Below are 17,981 nucleotides of genomic sequence, written 5' to 3' on the forward strand. Positions count from 1 at the left end.
AAATCAGCTGACAGTCGTATGGGTGCTCCCTTGTAGGTAATTAACTGTTTTTCTCTTGCTGCTTTTAATATCCTCTCTTTGTCTTTTGCTCTTGGCATTTTAATTATGATGTGTCTTGGTGTGGTCCTCTTTGGATTCCTTTTGTTTGGGGTTCTCTGCACTTCCTGGACATGTAAGTCTATTTCTTTCACCAGGTGGGGGAAGTTTTCTGTCATTATTTCTTCAAATAGGTTTTCAATATCTTGCTCTCTCTCTTCTGGCACCCTCATAATTCGGATGTTGGTGCGCTTGAAGTTGTCCCAGAGGCTCCTTACACTATCTTCAAATTTTTGGATTCTTTTTTCTTTTTGCTTTTCTGGTTGAGTGTTTTTTGCTTCTTTGTATTTCAAATCTTTGACTTGATTCTTGAGGTCCTCTAGTCTGCTGTTAGGTCTCTGTATAATATTTTTTATTTCAGTCAGTGTATGTTTAATTTCTAGTTGGTCTTTTTTCATATCCTTGAGGGTCTCACTAAATTTATCAGCCTTTTCTAGGAAATTCTTGAAAATCCTTATAACCGTGGTTTTGAACTCTATATCCAGTAGTTTGCTTTCCTCCATTTCTTTCATTTGTGGTCTGTTTCTTTGTCTCCGCACTTTGGCTGCTTCCCTGAGTTGGTAGAGTAACTTTCTGTGCTAGGTGTCCTATAGGGCCCAGTGGCTCAGCCTCCCCAGTTACCTGAGGTAGACACTCTTGGTGCACCCCTTTGTGGACTGTGTGCACAGCCTTGTTGTAGTTAAGTCTTGATTGTTGTTGGTATCACTGGGAGGAATTGACCTCCAGGCCAATTGGCTGTGAGGATCAGCTGTGTCTACGCTGGGAGAACTTCTGTACTGGAGACACCCTTATGAGACAAGACTTGCAAAATTGCAAAAGCCTCTGTGCTCAGCTTGGATGGGGCAGAGTCTCAGGGTGGAGCAGACAGCCTTGGCTTCCCATCTGCCCTGCCCTATGAGGCCTCTGGGTCTCAGTGTCCCTCGGTAATCACTGCAAGCACCTCTGAGAGAAAGCCGCCCTCGAGTTTCACCCACTGCCAGACAGTCCAGTTTCTCCCAGAATGAGTCTGGATTCCCAGAGTCTCGCCTGGAACTGGAGTTCAGCGCAGTTGGGAGCTTCCGTCTCCCTCCCGCTTGAGAAAGCCAGCCGCACACTCAGCAGTCAGTCCTCTCCATGCGTGCCTGCCTCCGGACCTCTGCCTTTCACAGCTCTCCTGAGTCTCAGTGTGCTTTTCTCTTTTTCTTACAGTCCAGATTCCCCCCGTATGAGTCTGGGTCCCCAGGGTCTCGTCCTGAACTGAAGTTCAGCACAGCTGGGAGCTTCCATCTCCCTCCCACTTGAGAAAGCCAGCCACACACTCAGCCACCAGTCCTCTCTGCGCATGTCTCTGTACCTCAGCCTTTTGCAGCTCCTCTGAGTCTCCGTGTGCTTTTCTCTTTACTTCTAGTTGTAGAATTTCCATTCAGCCAGCTTTCCTGTGGTTCTGGATGAAGTTCGTTTTGTCTTTTAGTTGTAGTTTTGAAATTGTTGTGTGAGGCAGCAGTTAAGGTGTTTACCTATGCCACCATCTTGGTTTCTCTGGAGTAGATTTTCTTACCTAAAAGTTTATATAGTAGTGTGCAGTATGTAGACCATAACTTTTAGGATTTGGTATTTATTAAGCTTCATCCAGTCTTGGGTTGGATTATACTAAAAATGTTGTGGAATATAACAGAAGTAGAGACTTCCTTACTATAACTATTCATGTTGAGTCAATTATTACTGAAATGAATAATCTAATTATTAAAAACAAACTTTGTTGTGAGAAAATGTAAAATAAGTAGGATAAGCTACTGCCTTTAATAACACATACAAGATTTTTCCAAAGTTATAACATTGGTCAGATAATCATTTCCCTTATTTAATTTAAGGGGTACCAATTGCTTGTCCACAACAATTGATATATTACACACACGTGTACACACATGCATATAAATGGCTGTCACTGGCCCAACGTTGTCACATATTTCTTGGTGTAGAGCCACAGTTTTCCTCTTGTGTCTGAAAAATGGGTTTCCTTGAGATTATATGAATCAGAGAGAGATGATTGGTTCTCAACCAGGGGTGATTTGGTTTCCCTTCCTCCTGTTATTTGGCAATATCTGGAGACAATTTTGGTTTCACAACTGAGGGAACTGTAGAGTCCAGGGATGCTGCTAAACATCCTACAATGCACAGGTCAGCTTCCTTCCCCACATCACCTCCACAAACACAAGAAAGATTTATCCAGCCCAAAGATGTTAGTAAGTGCTGTGGTTGAGAAACCCTGGTCTAAAGTAATAATTATAAGGGCAACACAGCAATAATAATATTGGTGATACAGTGCAAATTTACCCTTACTGAGAAAGGAAATCGGAGATGAATGAATGAGGTAATGGTAAATATTTTATTGAGTTTATGGTTTTAGTGGAATTAAAAGAACATCTCAACCAACTTACCTTTCCTTATAAGAATACAGATTCATATGTAACATCACCCTACTTGTATTTGAATAGTTATGAGAAGCTCCGTCTTTTAAAAAACAGACTATCCAATTATTGGACAGCACTAATTGTTAGAGCATTAATTATATTGAATTGAAATTTAACTTACATAGCTTCTACTCATTGGTCCTAATTCTTATCTTCTATGCATCACAGAATAGTCTGTCCTAATAATAACTAATCAAATATTTGAAGAAAATTATTGTACTTCTCTTGTCACTATCTTAAACCTCTGAAATACCTAAAATGTATGTGTGTGTGTGTGTGTATATATTATATATCTATATATATATCTATATATCTATATATCTATATATCTATATATCTATATATCTATATATCTAATATATATATATATATATATATATATATATATATATATATATATATTACCTCATATGATCCAATAATAAAGAATGCATGGAAGTGAAGAACATAGGCTTTGGAACTAAGCTTGTCAAGTTACTAGTTATGTGATCTTAGACAAATTACTTAACCTCCTTAGTTTTCCTGTCTGTAAATGAAAATTATAATACTACTTCTGAGAATAGTTGTAAAGATTGAGATATGGGTATACAGTTATATGGATTCAAGGAAAGAGAAAGAAGGAGACTTTTCAGGTAGAGGTAAAGAACATGTTATTAAGCATAGAAGCAAAAAAATAGTATGGTATTCCCAAGGAACTGTAAGGAGTCCAAAGCCTTTGTAGTTCCTTTGTTTTGTAGCAGGGACTAAAACTGGGGAGATATACAGGAAGGAATAAGATCATGAGGGTCTTAGTAACTTAACTGAGGAGATTGAACTTTATCCAAAAATCTGTAGGGAGCTATTGAAATTTAAGCAAGAGAATGGCATGATTGAATTTAACTTTTAGATAGATCACTCTGGTTGATGTATGATTAGATGAGAGCCAGACCAGAAGCAAAATATCAGCCAGGAGGTTTCTGTAATAATTTAGATGAAAAATATTGGGAGCTTTTTTGGTGGTGATAAGAGAGAGGAGAAAATATAAACATACATCAAATATGCTGTATTCTGTATTTGGTATTTTCACATTTATTTTCCCATGTAATCCTTTTGATGATCCTATAAATTATGTTTAAGAAATCTGCTCTCTGAGGTGCAATCATTATAATTACTATTGTTATTATTAATAGTAATAGTAGAAGTAGTATCCTGACTTTTGCTTTCTTTTCCTACTACTCCTTATTTCTTGGAGGTGGGGCCTATTCTCCATCCTTACCTTTGTTTTAAATCCTTAATTAATACTAGTGTAGCTGTGTTTTTATTTATTCCCATTCTTTCACCATTTTGTTTATATAGAATTCTGTATACTTGATACTTTTCCCTTCAACTCTCTGTATATTTTTATCTTCTTATGATTTATGAATGCCTTTTATATGCCATTTCATAGAGAAGTAGTTGTATCAATCAGAATTGTTTTCAAAAGATGAATATTTTAGATTAGTTACCCTGATCACTTCTCAGGCAGAAACCGTCTCGTAAATGAATACTCAACTTTCAAAAGAAGTATTTTGCTTTCATTCATATTGTGTGTATTTCTGTACATTTTTACTAACAGATACTTAAAAATATTTTTTCTATATTGATTTTATTAACTTTAGCTTTATAAGCATTTCCCTCCAATTTTCATACTTTGAATGTTCTTTATCATCTATTATTTAAAAATTTTATCACTTTTATAACAAACCTTTTTAATGTACTTGAGTATACACTATTTTATATGAACTTCCAAATAACTTTGGACAATAGGTAGGGCAAATATTCTATTTTATATATGAAAAAGACTGGGAGAATTTAAGTGCTGTCCAAGGTTATACAATAAATAACATAGCTGGGGCTATCTATGTTTTCTAACTCCATATTCAGTGTTTTTTTTTCCACCACATAATCCTTAGGTAAGCTAGTAAATAACCTGAGGTGGTGGAAAGTACAAAATGTTAGTACTTATATTTTACAAAAGTATTTCAGTTTATTTTGATCTTATATTTTAAAGGATCATATGTTCCAGCAGAATATTCTTCCTTTAGAATTGCTGAACAGATTTTTACAAGAATCAGTACTGATGATGATATAGAAACAAATTCATCAACTTTTATGAAGGAAATGAAAGAGGTACCCAAACTAAACTTTTCTTATGTTAAAAAAATTGAATTCTGCTGCTAATAATCAGTGATCATGTAAGAAAGTATTCTTAAACTAAAACATGCAGATGTGCTTATACTACCCTGCAAGAGCCAGAGGGCAGTCAAAGACAGCTTCCTAATTTCTGTCTTATGTGGAAATGGAAATTAATGTTTTATGGAAAAATACAGTTTTAAAGAGAAAGCTAGTGTTATTAAATGATAAAAACACGCATTCATGTTTTTGTATGGGAGGTATGAATGACCTGTTCAGGAACAATTTGCATAGTATCTATTATTCCTCCTAGGTTTAGTTTTAAAATAAAAGATCACTGCGTTTAAAAATCATCCCATATTCTGTGCTCTTATGGAATTTTCTCTTCCTGTAAAAAAGTATGTATCATCACCTATTTCTGATCTGAGCAAATCTCAAATAGGCTTGAAGGGCTAAAGGAATTCAGTATAGCTCTTGCCCTATTTTTAATAGTTAGAAATTATTGAATCACAATGCAGTTGGCTAATTTTCTGTAGACAGATATAATTATTGAATATCTATGGGATAATATAGCAATGTATTAGGTGCTCCAAGTTACATTTTTATTATTTATTTATTTTTAATGGAATACATCACTTGTAATTTTTAAATATATTTTTATTGATTTGAGAGAGGGAGAGAGAGAGAAACATCAATGATGAGAGCGAATCATTGATTGGCTGTCTTCTGTATGCCCCACACTGGGGGTGGAGCCCACAATCTGGGCATGTGCCCTGACCAGGATTCAAACTGTGACCTCCTGGTTCATAGGTCAGTGCTCAGCTACTGAGCCTCACTGGCTGGGCTTAAGTTATATTTTTAAATAGTTCTAGCTCTCAAGAAGCTTAGTACTATAGCAAGGTAAAATGTCCATGAAGGTTACTAATTGTGCTATTACATAACAAAGGTGGTATTCGGTTTTTTTGAGAAGGAGGTTAATAATCTTCAATGGAGAAGGAGCATATTTGTTAATTAAAGTCTTGGTCTTTGTTGGGCGTGGATTTAAATTTATTTGTTTAACCAGGAATCAATGAACTTGGATTGCATGCTTTTCCCAAAAATTGTCTTTCCATCTTTACAGGCTATAAAGAAGTTACAATTAGTTTGATATATAGTTTTGAGTATTTTATGACAATTGGTTAATCATTTGTGGAGAAGAAAATGACGATCTTTATGCTTTATTTAAACATTTAATTCATTGCTTTGCTTGTTCCACTGTATCTAAAATGTCAATATTTTTTAGATGCTGGTTATTTATTCTTTTGTCTATTTATTCTTTTTGACACATATGCTTGTATCTATGTACACATCAGTTATGCTATTGGAGTTATTGGTCATGAGATTTTTAGACCCCAATATGTTAGTTTCTGCTCAGTTGAATTTCTCTTTAAAATATATTTCAGATTAACTAATAAAGAGACTGGATTTTTTTCTATGATAGTTATAACTGTTTGGTTATAATGAATAATATTAAAATTATATTTTCAGATAGCATATATTCTCCATAATGTTAATGACAAATCACTCATATTAATTGATGAACTTGGCAGAGGTACTAATACAGAAGAAGGTATTGGCATTTGTTATGCTATTTGTGAATATCTGCTGAGCTTAAAGGTATTCTTCTCTATTTTAAGTATATTAGTTTTGAACCCTTTTTTGATGTGTCCTTTTTATATTTATCATGATTGTATTTTACAGGCACCTATAAATAGCTCTTTAAACAATTTTAGATAATGAAAAGTACTATAGAATTTATATTTTTGTTTTTCATTTCTGATGGAAGTAGGAATGGTTGGTACAATCAATAGTCATGATGTAGATAAGAAAAGGAGCAAATAAAAACACACAAATAATGTTAAAACTAGTCACTTGCGAAACATGAAAGCATTTCAGTAATTGTCTCCATGTGGAATAGCATTGACTGTGATGTCACAGCATGAAATAGAACTAGGCATTAGAGGTCACTTTATGGAAAATCTATTTTACCTGACAGTTCATTCCTTTAAAGAAAATGTATTTTCCACAAATCAACTATATAAAACAAGCTATGATTTTTGCTCTATTATTAAGCAAATTTGTGAAATACCTTTTAGATCATCATTTAAATTATATTCAGATATGAAAAAACTTAAATAAAAATATTTTTCCATTTTTAAAATACATTAAAACATCCCTAAGATGAGAGTCCATAATGATTTATTATACCTTAATATACCTTAAATGAGAGTTCATAATGATTTATTATATAGAATGAGAAAAATATTATTTTATACTTAAAGTTATGTGATGAGTCAAAAGTAACATTGGATAACATTAGTCTTTGTAATTCTGAAATGATGTCACTTGACCAGAATTTTTTTATATAAGAAAGATGTGTGTTACTTGTGAGGATTAAAAGCTAATTACTGTCATTAATTTTATGTTAACTTGACTGGGCTACAGAGTATCCCAGCAACATTTGGGCAAACAATATTCTGGGTGTATCTGTGAGGGTGGTTCTGTGAGGTAAGTATTTGGATTGGTAGAAGTAAAGCAGATTTCACTCTCCAGGGTGGGTGGGTCTCATTCAGTCAGTTTTGAATGTGGTCAAGTTGAAGTCCTGAATAAAACAAAAAGGCCTGATAGTAAGAATTAACTCCACCTGCCTGACTGCCTTCATTCATCCTAGGATATTATTGGTTCTTTCCTGCTTTGGACTCAAACTGAAATATTAGCTCTTTCTGGGCCTTGAGCCTGCCAACATTTGGACTGGAACTATACCATCAGCTCTCTTGAGTCTATTGCTGATTGCAGATCTGGGGACTTAGCCTCCATAATCAACAAACCAATTTCTTATAATAAACTAGTGACCTGGTGCATGAAATTCATGCACATTAAAAGGGAATTAATTAGAGGAAATATTTTAATATTACTATTTGCCCTTCTCTATAATAGAAGTGTCCAGCTGGCCCCACCCCCACTGGGCAATACCAAGACCCAGCCGGCCCCACCCCCATCAAGCCCCGCCGGGCGGGGGACGCAGCCTCATGTACCGGCACCGGGGCGGGGGCTGTGGGCTCAGGGAGGTGCAGCCTCAAGTCCCCTGGCATTGGGGCAGGGGGCACAGCCTCAGGTCCCCCGTCCCGCCTGGGCCGGGCGCCACGCAGCCTCAGGTCCCTGCTGTGAGGGCGTGATGACCATTTGCATATTAGCCTTTTATTATGATGATCTCTCTCTCTACACACACACACACACACACACACACACACACACACACACACGCGTGTCCCTATTTTGTTTCTTAGGGGAAACTTGAATAATACAGATTTTAGTGTCAAGAGTGTTTCTAGCCGAAACCGGTTTGGCTCAGTGGATAGAGCGTCGGCCTGCGGACTGAAAGGTCTCAGGTTTGATTCCGGTCAAGGGCATGTACCTTGGTTGCGGGCACATCCCCAGTGGGAGGTGTGCAGGAGGCAGCTGATCGATGTTTCTCTCTCATCGATGTTTCTAGCTCTCTATCCCTCTCCCTTCCTCTCTATAAAATATCAATAAAATATATATTTTTTAAAAAAGAGTGTTTCTAAAGGATCAGAATTTTAAGGATGAGCTTTCTGAATTGGTTCTAGGGTTTCTGGAATTGACTCTCTGATATGATTAATTAAGATACTCATGACTCTATTTCCAGCAGTAAAGAAAGCACTGTTAATCCATAGCATGACCTGGCAATAGAAATATGCAAAATATCACCACTGCATACTCTTAACCACTTATGAGAAGCAAAGAGCTGAGTGACTGTATATATGATACCTACAAATATTTTTGGCAAACTAAGGAATCTAATGAGGTTGGCTGGTTGCTCCTAATGTTATTGGACAAAATGGTGAAAGAAAAGGAGACACTCAGGAATTGAAATGCCTGCATAAATCTCTATATACATGACCTGAAAGCTTCTATATGTGCCATCAGGAGACTCTTGCTTCCTGTCACCTCAGGACTGAGATTACTGAAAATCCAACTGAGATCTCATCCTGTGACTGGTTGAATTACAATGCAAGTTGAACTCTTAGCCATATGGTAGCAATTCTATTATTAAAATGAAAACATTGGTTAGGAAGAAATGGGATCCTGAAAGTTGGAAGGGGGGCATGTGGGAAGACTCTGATGAAGCTGGGAGCACTGAACCTCTAAATTCTTTTTTAAAATATATCTTTATTGATTTCAGAAAGAAGAAGAGAGAGATTAGAAACATCAATGATGAGAGAGAATCACCGATTGGCTGCCTCTTGCACACCCTCTACTGGGGATGGAATCCACATCTGGGCATGTACCTGACTGGGAATTGACCTGTGACATCCTAATTCATGGGTTGATGCTCAACCACTGAACACCACCAGTCGGGCTGAACCTCTAGATTCTGATGAGTCTTTTTTGCCTGTGGAAGATGCCCCTCTACCATAAGTGGGATTAGCTTTGCCACCCCATCTGTGCGGATTAGCTCTGCTTTGCCTGGAGAAACTGTAATGGCCTCCCCTGACACAGTTGTCATGCAAGACAATGCTGATTTTCCTTAGGATCCATTTATAGCAACCTTCATTGCTTCTAGACCATAACAGGATATAGCTCCTAGCAGGTCTCTAAGGGTAAAGTACAAAGTATGGCTGATTAGGAGGAACACTATACTTCCAAAGAACTACTTGAGTTTTCTAATTTATACAGATAGAAATCTGGGGAACATGTGTGGAACTGGATATTAAGGATATGGTATAATGATAGAAAGAATATAAAGTTGGATCAAACTGAATTTAATAATAAGGACTTGCTAGGCAGAGATTTTGCATTTAATGTTGCAACTTGGGATATTTGGTTGGTTGGTTGAAACATGAACCAAAAGGTCACCCATGGTGAATTAGAAGTGTTGGATCTGCCTTGTTTTAATGTAGAGTTCTTGATGTAAGAAATGTCTAAACCTTTCGATAATTTTTATAAGAGTTTATTTTAGCCAAACTGACATCCTGGGGAGCAAGATCTCAAATGCTCTGGGGAATAGCAGTTTTAAAGTTTTCTTTATGCATTTGAAATTAAGGGGGAACATAAAGAAGATTACATGAAGGTGGGGAAAAAAGCAAGGTGGGGGTTGGATTACAGAATAGTTAAAATTATATGGTTTCTTGAGGGTTAATACTTCCGCTATTTCAGGGGTATTACTTCTTATATTTCAAAGGTGTGTTAACCTAGATGCACAAGAACAATTGACTGGCTGGCTTAAAACCTTTATACTCAAGACATTATAGGCCAGAGGTCTGACTACCCACCAGGACCTTCCCAGTTAGGAATTTATGATCAGATGAATAAGTGATTCAAAGGCTTAGTGAGATAGGAATGTTATTGTAGATTTATTATTTAAGACCCACTCACCCACCCAAGACAGGTCCAAAAAACATATCTTTCACTATGACCAGGAGAAATAAATTTGTGAGGAGAGCCCTGACATCCTTGAAGAGTTCTGATTGCTTTTCTCTATAGGCCAGTCCTTCCAGTGGAAAGTGTAGTCATTGAATTGGGAATCCTAAATACAAGGAAGTAATTGGATCTCAGGGGGGCACGAGCCAATTGGTAGCACTCAACCACTAAAGGCAAGGTTGGTGTGGCTACCAAAACAGCAGAGTCAAAACAGCAATCAGAATACTTGGGAAGACCTGTGACATTGGCTGGTTGATCATGGTGCCTCTAGAGGTGAAATAGACAGGAAGGTTATTAGATTCTTACATGATCTGTATAAGCTTAAAAGTTTTAGGTCAAGTGAACAAATGTTTATCTTGAATTATAAAAACAGAGTCACAGCCCCTCAAGCAATTTCTAGACTTGAGCTAGTTTACAGACTTAGAACCTCTTAAATGAAGGGGAGGCTAGGTCTCTTGGAGGAAGGACTCTGGTACACTGCCCATAATTTATTCTCTTAATCATTCTCCCAGCCTTTTCTAAAAAGACTTATGCCCTTTTACCAGGGTAACTGTGTATTGGGGAAAAAGGAAATAATCAGACATTTTGAAAACTACTAGACACTAGCTCTGAACTGACTCTAACTCCAGGAGCCTCAAAACATCACTGTGGTCTACCAGTCAGAGTAGGGAGTTTATCATAGTCAGGTGACAAATGGAGTTTTAGCTCAGGTCTATCTCATACTAGGCCCAGTGGGTCCCCAGCCCATCCTGTGGTTAGAAGAGGTGCAGAGGTAAAATATGCAAAGGTGCTGATTTCCACCACATCTCCATTCCACTCACGTATTTGGTCTGTGCAGAAGACAGATGGGTCTTGGAGAATGACAGTGGATTATCATAACCTTAAGCATGTGGTGACTGTAATTGCAGCTGCTATATCTGATGAGGTCTCACTGCTTGAGCAAATTAACGCATCCCCTGGTACCTGGTATGCAGCTAATTGGTCTAGCCAATGCTTTTTTCCTCTATATCTGTCAATCAAGACCACCAGAAACAGATTGCTTTCAGCTGGCAATGTCAGCAATACACCTCCAACTTCAGGGGTATATCAGCTCTCTAACTCTATGTCATAATTTAGTTTGCAAGGACTTTGATCACTTTAACCTGCCACAAGATATTACACTGGTCCATTACATTGATAACATTATGGTGATTGGATCTAGTAAGCAAGAAGTAGCAACTACTCTAGATTTATTGGTAAGACATCTGTGTGTCAGATGGGGGAAATAAATCTGACAAAAGTGCAGGGGCCTTCTATCTCAGTGAAATTTCTGATCACTGATTCTAGGGATCCAGTGGTGTAGGGCATATGTTACAATAGTCCCATGTTGAGCTGAAGTATAAGTTGTTATATCTTGCCACCCCTTTGCATAGTTGATACCCATTTGCCAGTCAATTATTTTTAATGTCTTAATATTGTAATTTTCCACTAATAACCTATTTAGTTGTTCACTGGTAATGTCTTAAACATAATCAACTATTCTAATTTCTATCTGCTTTAGTAACTCTGGGTAAGAAACCATGTACTGGTCATAAGTCACTTGAATTACCTCCATCAAATCAACTTAGGACTTAGGGAAAATACAGTTTCCTGGGGCCCCACATTACAGCTTCTGATTGAGAATTTAGGGGAAAAACACCAAGAATGTGCACCTATAACAAGCTCCCCAGATGATTACTAAAGTTTGAGAGTCATTGTCCTAAGCAATTTTCTCAAAAACATTTGCCTGGCCAGCATAGCTCAGTGGTTGAGCATCGATCTATGAATCAGGAGGTCATCGTTCGATTCCCGGTCAGGGCAAATGCCTGGGTTGTGGGTTCAGTCCCCAACATATGTGTGTGTGTGTGTGGGGGGGGGTGGGCATGCAAGAGGCAGCCAATCAGTGATTCTCTCTTATCATTGATGTTTCTCTTTCTCCCTCTCCCTTCCTCTCTGAAATCAATAAAAATATATTTAAAACAAAACAAAACACTTAAAAGCTTTGCAATTTCAAATACCTAAGACTATCCATTGATTCCATTGTTCACAAACTATGTATATGGAGGGAAAATATATTTAAAGTAGTGTTTTTTTTTTAAAGTTGAGGGAAATATTATGATTTTGTTTATGGATTATTTCTCTAATAAATGATTACCTAAGTTAATAGCTTTATTTCTGATAAACTTTACCTTTTCAATATCTTTAGACTCTTTTTTTAGGATTTCATTTTGAATTTGTTTTCTTTCCCATATTGTAACATAATTGTGTATGTATAAACATAATAAACATGTTCTTTCTTGAATATAAATTTTTGAAACATTTAAAAATGAATCTACCATGTTAGACTTAAAGTTATTAGTTTCATTCCTACATTTCTGCTAAGCTACTTGGAAAACAGAACTAAATTTTATGTTCAAGTTGTTAAAATAGAATTTTCTCAGTCATTAAAAAGTATTAAAATTCATTATTATATATTCTAGGCATTTACACTGTTTGCCACACATTTCTTGGAATTATGCCACATAGATGTTCTGTATCCTAATGTAGAAAACATGCATTTTGAAGTTCAACATGTAAAGAATATCTCAAGGAATAAAGAAACAATCTTGTATACGTACAAACTTTCTAAGGGATTCACAGAAGAAAAAAATTATGGTAATACATAAAGGAATTTTATTTATATACTGAAACTCTGTATGTTTTTCTTCTCCCCTTTACTTGGCTGTCAATCTCAGTAACTTTCACTCTCATTCTTTTGAGTGCTTATATGCTCTAAAACTGTTTTATATGTCAAACTTGTATTTTATATGTTTATTTTTAAACTTATATTAACTAGTAACTGTAGAATTATAACACATGAAGGCCCCAGAAGTATTAGTGTCTATCCCTAGGAAAATGTAATTTAGTTTATATTTGCAAGTTATATAATGAATCAAAAATTATGTATTTCTTACACTCTTTTCAGTAACAGGGTTCTTTCTCTGTGTTCTTCAGAGTCCGGGAATTTGATAATTAAATCTAAAGTAATGGGGTATATTACCAAAGCATATGATATTCATAAACTTGATTACATATTTTCCCTCTACATTATTTTTGACATGTGTGAAATCTCATGGATTCAGAGAATTTTCAGTTGACTTATAAGTACATTCCAAAAATTATTTGAGCTGTAAATGTGACCCTTATAAGAGGGGAAAAAAGCATCCTCTTTTTCTTACCATTTGAAATAGGAAATCAAATGGATAGCTTAATTTGTATCAGATGTTTAATCTTTATAAGCCTCAACTTTATCTATTAAATGGGATAATTTTCCACAAATGTGGGCTTGTGAAGACTAAATGAATGATCAAATATGAACTAGTATAATGCCTAGCAATTACTAACTTCTAAGTAAATATTAGTATGCTTCTATTGCCTCTAAAGAATAAATACAATAAATTTTTAGCACACAGTAGAAAGCATATATGGCATCCTATATAATAAAGAGCTAATATGCTAATTAGACCGGACAGCAGAACGACCTTCCAGGACGACCTGTGACCAGTGAGTGGGGGGTGGGGCTGATGTGGCAGCTGGGCCAGCGAGGGCCGAGCCCCTAGCACGAATTTCCATGCATTAGGCCTCTAGTTTATACAGTAAAATTAAGCTCTGAGAATATGAGACTACTAGTTGGTACTTTGAATTTGCATGAAGAGTAATCACCTACCATTATAACTTCTGAGAAATTCTTCTCTCATTGATCTGCTAGCTAAAGGAACATTCAGCTGTATGGTCACCTCTATGACTAAACATTCTCCTCCCTTGCAAAACTTATATATATATACTTGGACCTTCTGTTACCAACTGCATTTGTAGCTGGTCAGTAATATTACTATTATTCAATTTTCTAATCACCTCTTTTCTTTTTCCTTTCTTAACATGTTTCCCTGTATTACAGAGATATCTTCAGAGATAATTTATCTAATATGTCTAATATATCTTGCATATGTAATTAAATATAATAATTGGTAAGCTGAACTTTGGAAAACTTAATTTGAGAATTGTCTAGTAGTTCAGAAATGTATATGAATGGAAATTTAAATATCTGAAGAAAAGATTAATACTGGTTAAAAGAAACCTAATGATACTAGCAAGAATAATATTGAAGCTGCATTGCTTATAATTTTAGGATTAAAAGCTGCAGAGGTGTCATCACTCCCACCATCAATTGTCTCAGATGCCAAAGAAATCGCAACTCAAATTACCAGACAAATTTTGGTAAGAAACTTTTTAGCAATAAGAATTGTGTGGGTTTTTTTCTCCAAATTCAAGGATACTTCTAGTGTGTGTATTTATAATAGCCTTGGATTTAAGTCTATAATAATTAAAATATTTAAAATAATCCTCTTTACTTCTCAAAACATTTTTGGTTTGGATCATTATAACATTTTCCTTTAAATCACCTAATACAATAGGAGACAAAAGTTAAACACTTCAGTTTCTATAGTACTTATTACAATATTAACTTTATGATGAGAAAATAAATCTATCTATACATATAAAAGGCTAATATGCTGAGTGTCCGACTGACCGGTTGCTATGACTTGCACTGACCACCAGAGGGCAGACACTCAACGTAGGAGCTGGCATGATGCACACTGGCACCACCAACCTGGCGCCCTCAAAGCAACACTTGGCTTCCCCCAGTGGGACATAGTGGGACATAGGCCCCGCCACCACCCCGAAGCAATAGCCCACCAAATTGTGCCGATGCTGCCAAGACCCCGTGGCACAAAATGTGGCCCACAGCCAAGCCCAGCCCAGAAATGGTCACTGTGGGCGACAGGTAATGACATCACATAGCAACACCCGGCTTCATCTCTGTAGTGAAGACTAGCCTCTTTGCAGTTTCTTCAGCCCAGGAACATGGCTTGCTTTATAGCCAGGTGCAAACATTTCACACTTTAACCAAATGACTGTGAAGCGTTTTCCCATGCCTTATCTCATTTGATCCTAACAGAAGTCTTGGAGTAGGTAGGTAGGAGACTTGGTGGAATCCTGTTTTCTTTTCATTAGCTGGAAAACGGAGATTTAGAAAGCTTAGAAACTTGACCCAACTGAAAAGAAGTAAGAAATGGTGGACCTTGAAAATGACTTCAGGTTTTCTCACTGTGCAGAATATAGTCAAACACTGCTGCAGTTAAATATTTTACCCTTTGTTCTCCCTGCGTGATCTACAATAATAGTTTGCTTCGTGTTGACATTTACTGCTGTATTGCTGACAATTACCTGAAAGAGAAGTTGGGGTGCTTTACTGGGCTGGAAAAAGTTTAGTACATCAGAAAGCAGGTACAATTAAGCAAGCTTACCTATATATATATAAAAGACTAAGTTAACTCACGCATGCATGATACATATAAAGCTCTCACTGGTGCCAATCACATGTGTGTGTTTTGATCTGTCATTGTCGATCATGAATTTGGTTGACACTTCTATTATAGAGAAAGGGCTAGTAGCAATATTAAAATATTCCTTCTAATTAATTTCCTTTCAATGTGCATGAATCCATGCACCAGGCCACTAGTATAAAATAAGCATTAAAAGTAAAAATCTCTATGCACAACATTTCAAATCTTTTTTATAGTTTTCAAAGCTCCTCTATCATCCTGTGTAAGCTTCATAACTCTTTATGAAGCAGTTAGGTCTGTCTAATAAAATATAAAAAAAATGCTATTATTTTTACTCACATTTTTACAGTTGAGGTTCATAGAGGTTAAATAATTTGCTAGGAAGCAGTAGCCAACACTGAATTCACATCTGTTGACCCAAAATTTGGAAATCTTTTATTTTTTTTAAATATCAGATTGCTTTATATTGTTTTAAGAATCCAGTGTGTTTAGTAAACTGAGCTAGGAGCAGTATGACATTTTCTTTAGTAGTAAGTTTCCTGTGTCTTTCATACTTTCTTAATCTGCCTTCAGTATTTATTACATTCTTCAATCTTTTGAGGTCTCTTAGACTGTCTTTGTGACTTTACTAATTAACCCCATTTGAATCCCTTCATCAGTAATTTTGGCAGTGCTCTGCTTCTGAAGAACCACTTCAATTATGGGCAACTTCTTTAATAGTATTCTAAGTTTTGGCTTTCCAAATGATGCTAAAATATACTCAAGCCAGGCTAATTTTTTCCACTATAAATTCATATATTTTAACTTCAGTTGAGTATTTTACTGTATAGTTTTTTTCTGTCCTTTTTATTGATCAGTATGGTTTCTTTACAGTAACTCTTCCAAAATGGTTCTACTCTTCCGAAGCCCTCAACCTCACTCTCCACAGAGAATTCACCTTCTATACTTTTTGTGAGACCTAAGTTCATCTTGATGAGTTCTTGAACTGTTTCTCCTTAAAAATTCTATTTTGGGATTTCCTTTTTCATTCATTTTTGTTCCCTCTTATCTCAGAAGAGATTATCTTTCAACTTTTTTAATTAACTTTTTTGTCTTTTTTCCAACTCCATTAAGATGTTAATTAAACCCTGGCTGGTTTGGCTCAGTGCATAGAGTGTCAGCCTGTGGACTGAAGGGGCCCCAGTTCGATTCCGGTCAAGGGCACAAGCCCAGGTTTTGGGCTCAATCCCCAGTGTGGGGCATGCAGGAGGCAGTGGGTCAATGAATCTCTCTCATCATTGATGTTTCTCTCTCTCTCTCTCCCTTCCTTTCTCTGAAATGTGTGTGTGTATATATATATATAAAAGATGTTAATCAGTTTCCTTTCTTTGGATCTTTTTTAGACTGGCTTTTTTTCCCATGAATATGCTTAGTTTTTTTGTTTTTATTTTCCCTAAGAAATCCTTTTTTTAACCTTATTTCTTAAACTATATTTCTCTTCTTTTTTATTTTTTTATTTTTTTTAGTGATTTCAGAGAGGAAAAGGATTAAATAGAAGTGTTTCTTGGGATATATTCCTAGAAGTGAGATTACTTTGCCAAATGAGGGTTCCATTTTTAATTTTTTGAGGAAACTTCATACTGTTTCCCAAGAAATCAGAAAAACCAATTAGAAAGAATATATGCACCCCTATGTTCATTGGACAATTTACAGTAGCTAAGATCTGGAAACAGCCTAAGTGCCCATCAGCATATGAGTGGATTAAAAATGGTGGTACATCTACACAACGGAATACGATGCTGCTGTAAAAAAGAAAGAACTCTTACCATTTGCAACAGCATGGATGGACTTGGAGAGCATTATGCTAAGTGAAATAATCCAGTCAGAGAGAGATAAGTATCACATGATCTCACTCATTTTTGGAATATAATGAACAACATAAACTGATGAACAAAAATAGATCCAGAGACAGAGAAGCATCTAATAGACTGTCAAATCTCAGAGGGAAGGCAGGGGAGGATGGGAAGGAGGATTAAGAGATCAACCAAAGAATTTATATGCATATCTGCATAACCAATGGGGGGTGAAGGCCTGGGGTGGGCTGCAGGGGTCGGCTAGGAAAGGACAATGGGGGGAAAAGGAGACATACGTAATACTTTCAAAAATAAAGAATAAGCCTGACCGGTGTGGCTCAGTGGTTGAGCATTGACCTAAGAACCAGGAGGTCATGGTTCTATTCCTGATCAGGGCATATGCCCAGCTTGCAGGCTCAATCCCCAGTGCTAGAGGCAGCCAACCAATAATTCTCTCTCATCATTGATGTTTCTATTTCTCTCCCTCTCCCTTCCTCTCTGAAATCAATAAAAAAAAGTAAAATAATAATTTAAAAAAGAAAGAAAGAATGATGTTTGGTACCCAA

At 36.3% G+C, this 17,981-nt stretch overlaps 1 protein-coding gene across 1 annotated transcript in view; it reads left to right on the forward strand.

The window, feature by feature from the left end:
- The window catches only part of MSH4 (mutS homolog 4), a gene marked incomplete at both ends in the record, with an annotated part of 63,471 nt that overhangs the window by 42,038 nt on the left and 3,452 nt on the right, over window positions 1-17,981 (forward strand). Inside the window, 4 exons of the mRNA XM_080654638.1 lie at window positions 4,576-4,694; window positions 6,225-6,353; window positions 12,677-12,851; window positions 14,365-14,453. Coding sequence (XP_080510764.1) covers window positions 4,576-4,694; window positions 6,225-6,353; window positions 12,677-12,851; window positions 14,365-14,453 — 512 coding nt within the window. The remainder of the gene's footprint in view (window positions 1-4,575; window positions 4,695-6,224; window positions 6,354-12,676; window positions 12,852-14,364; window positions 14,454-17,981) is intronic.

The sequence above is a fragment of the Plecotus auritus genome, assembly GCF_963455305.1.
Source record: "Plecotus auritus genome assembly, chromosome: 2".
In the NCBI taxonomy this organism is placed as follows: domain Eukaryota; kingdom Metazoa; phylum Chordata; class Mammalia; order Chiroptera; family Vespertilionidae; genus Plecotus; species Plecotus auritus.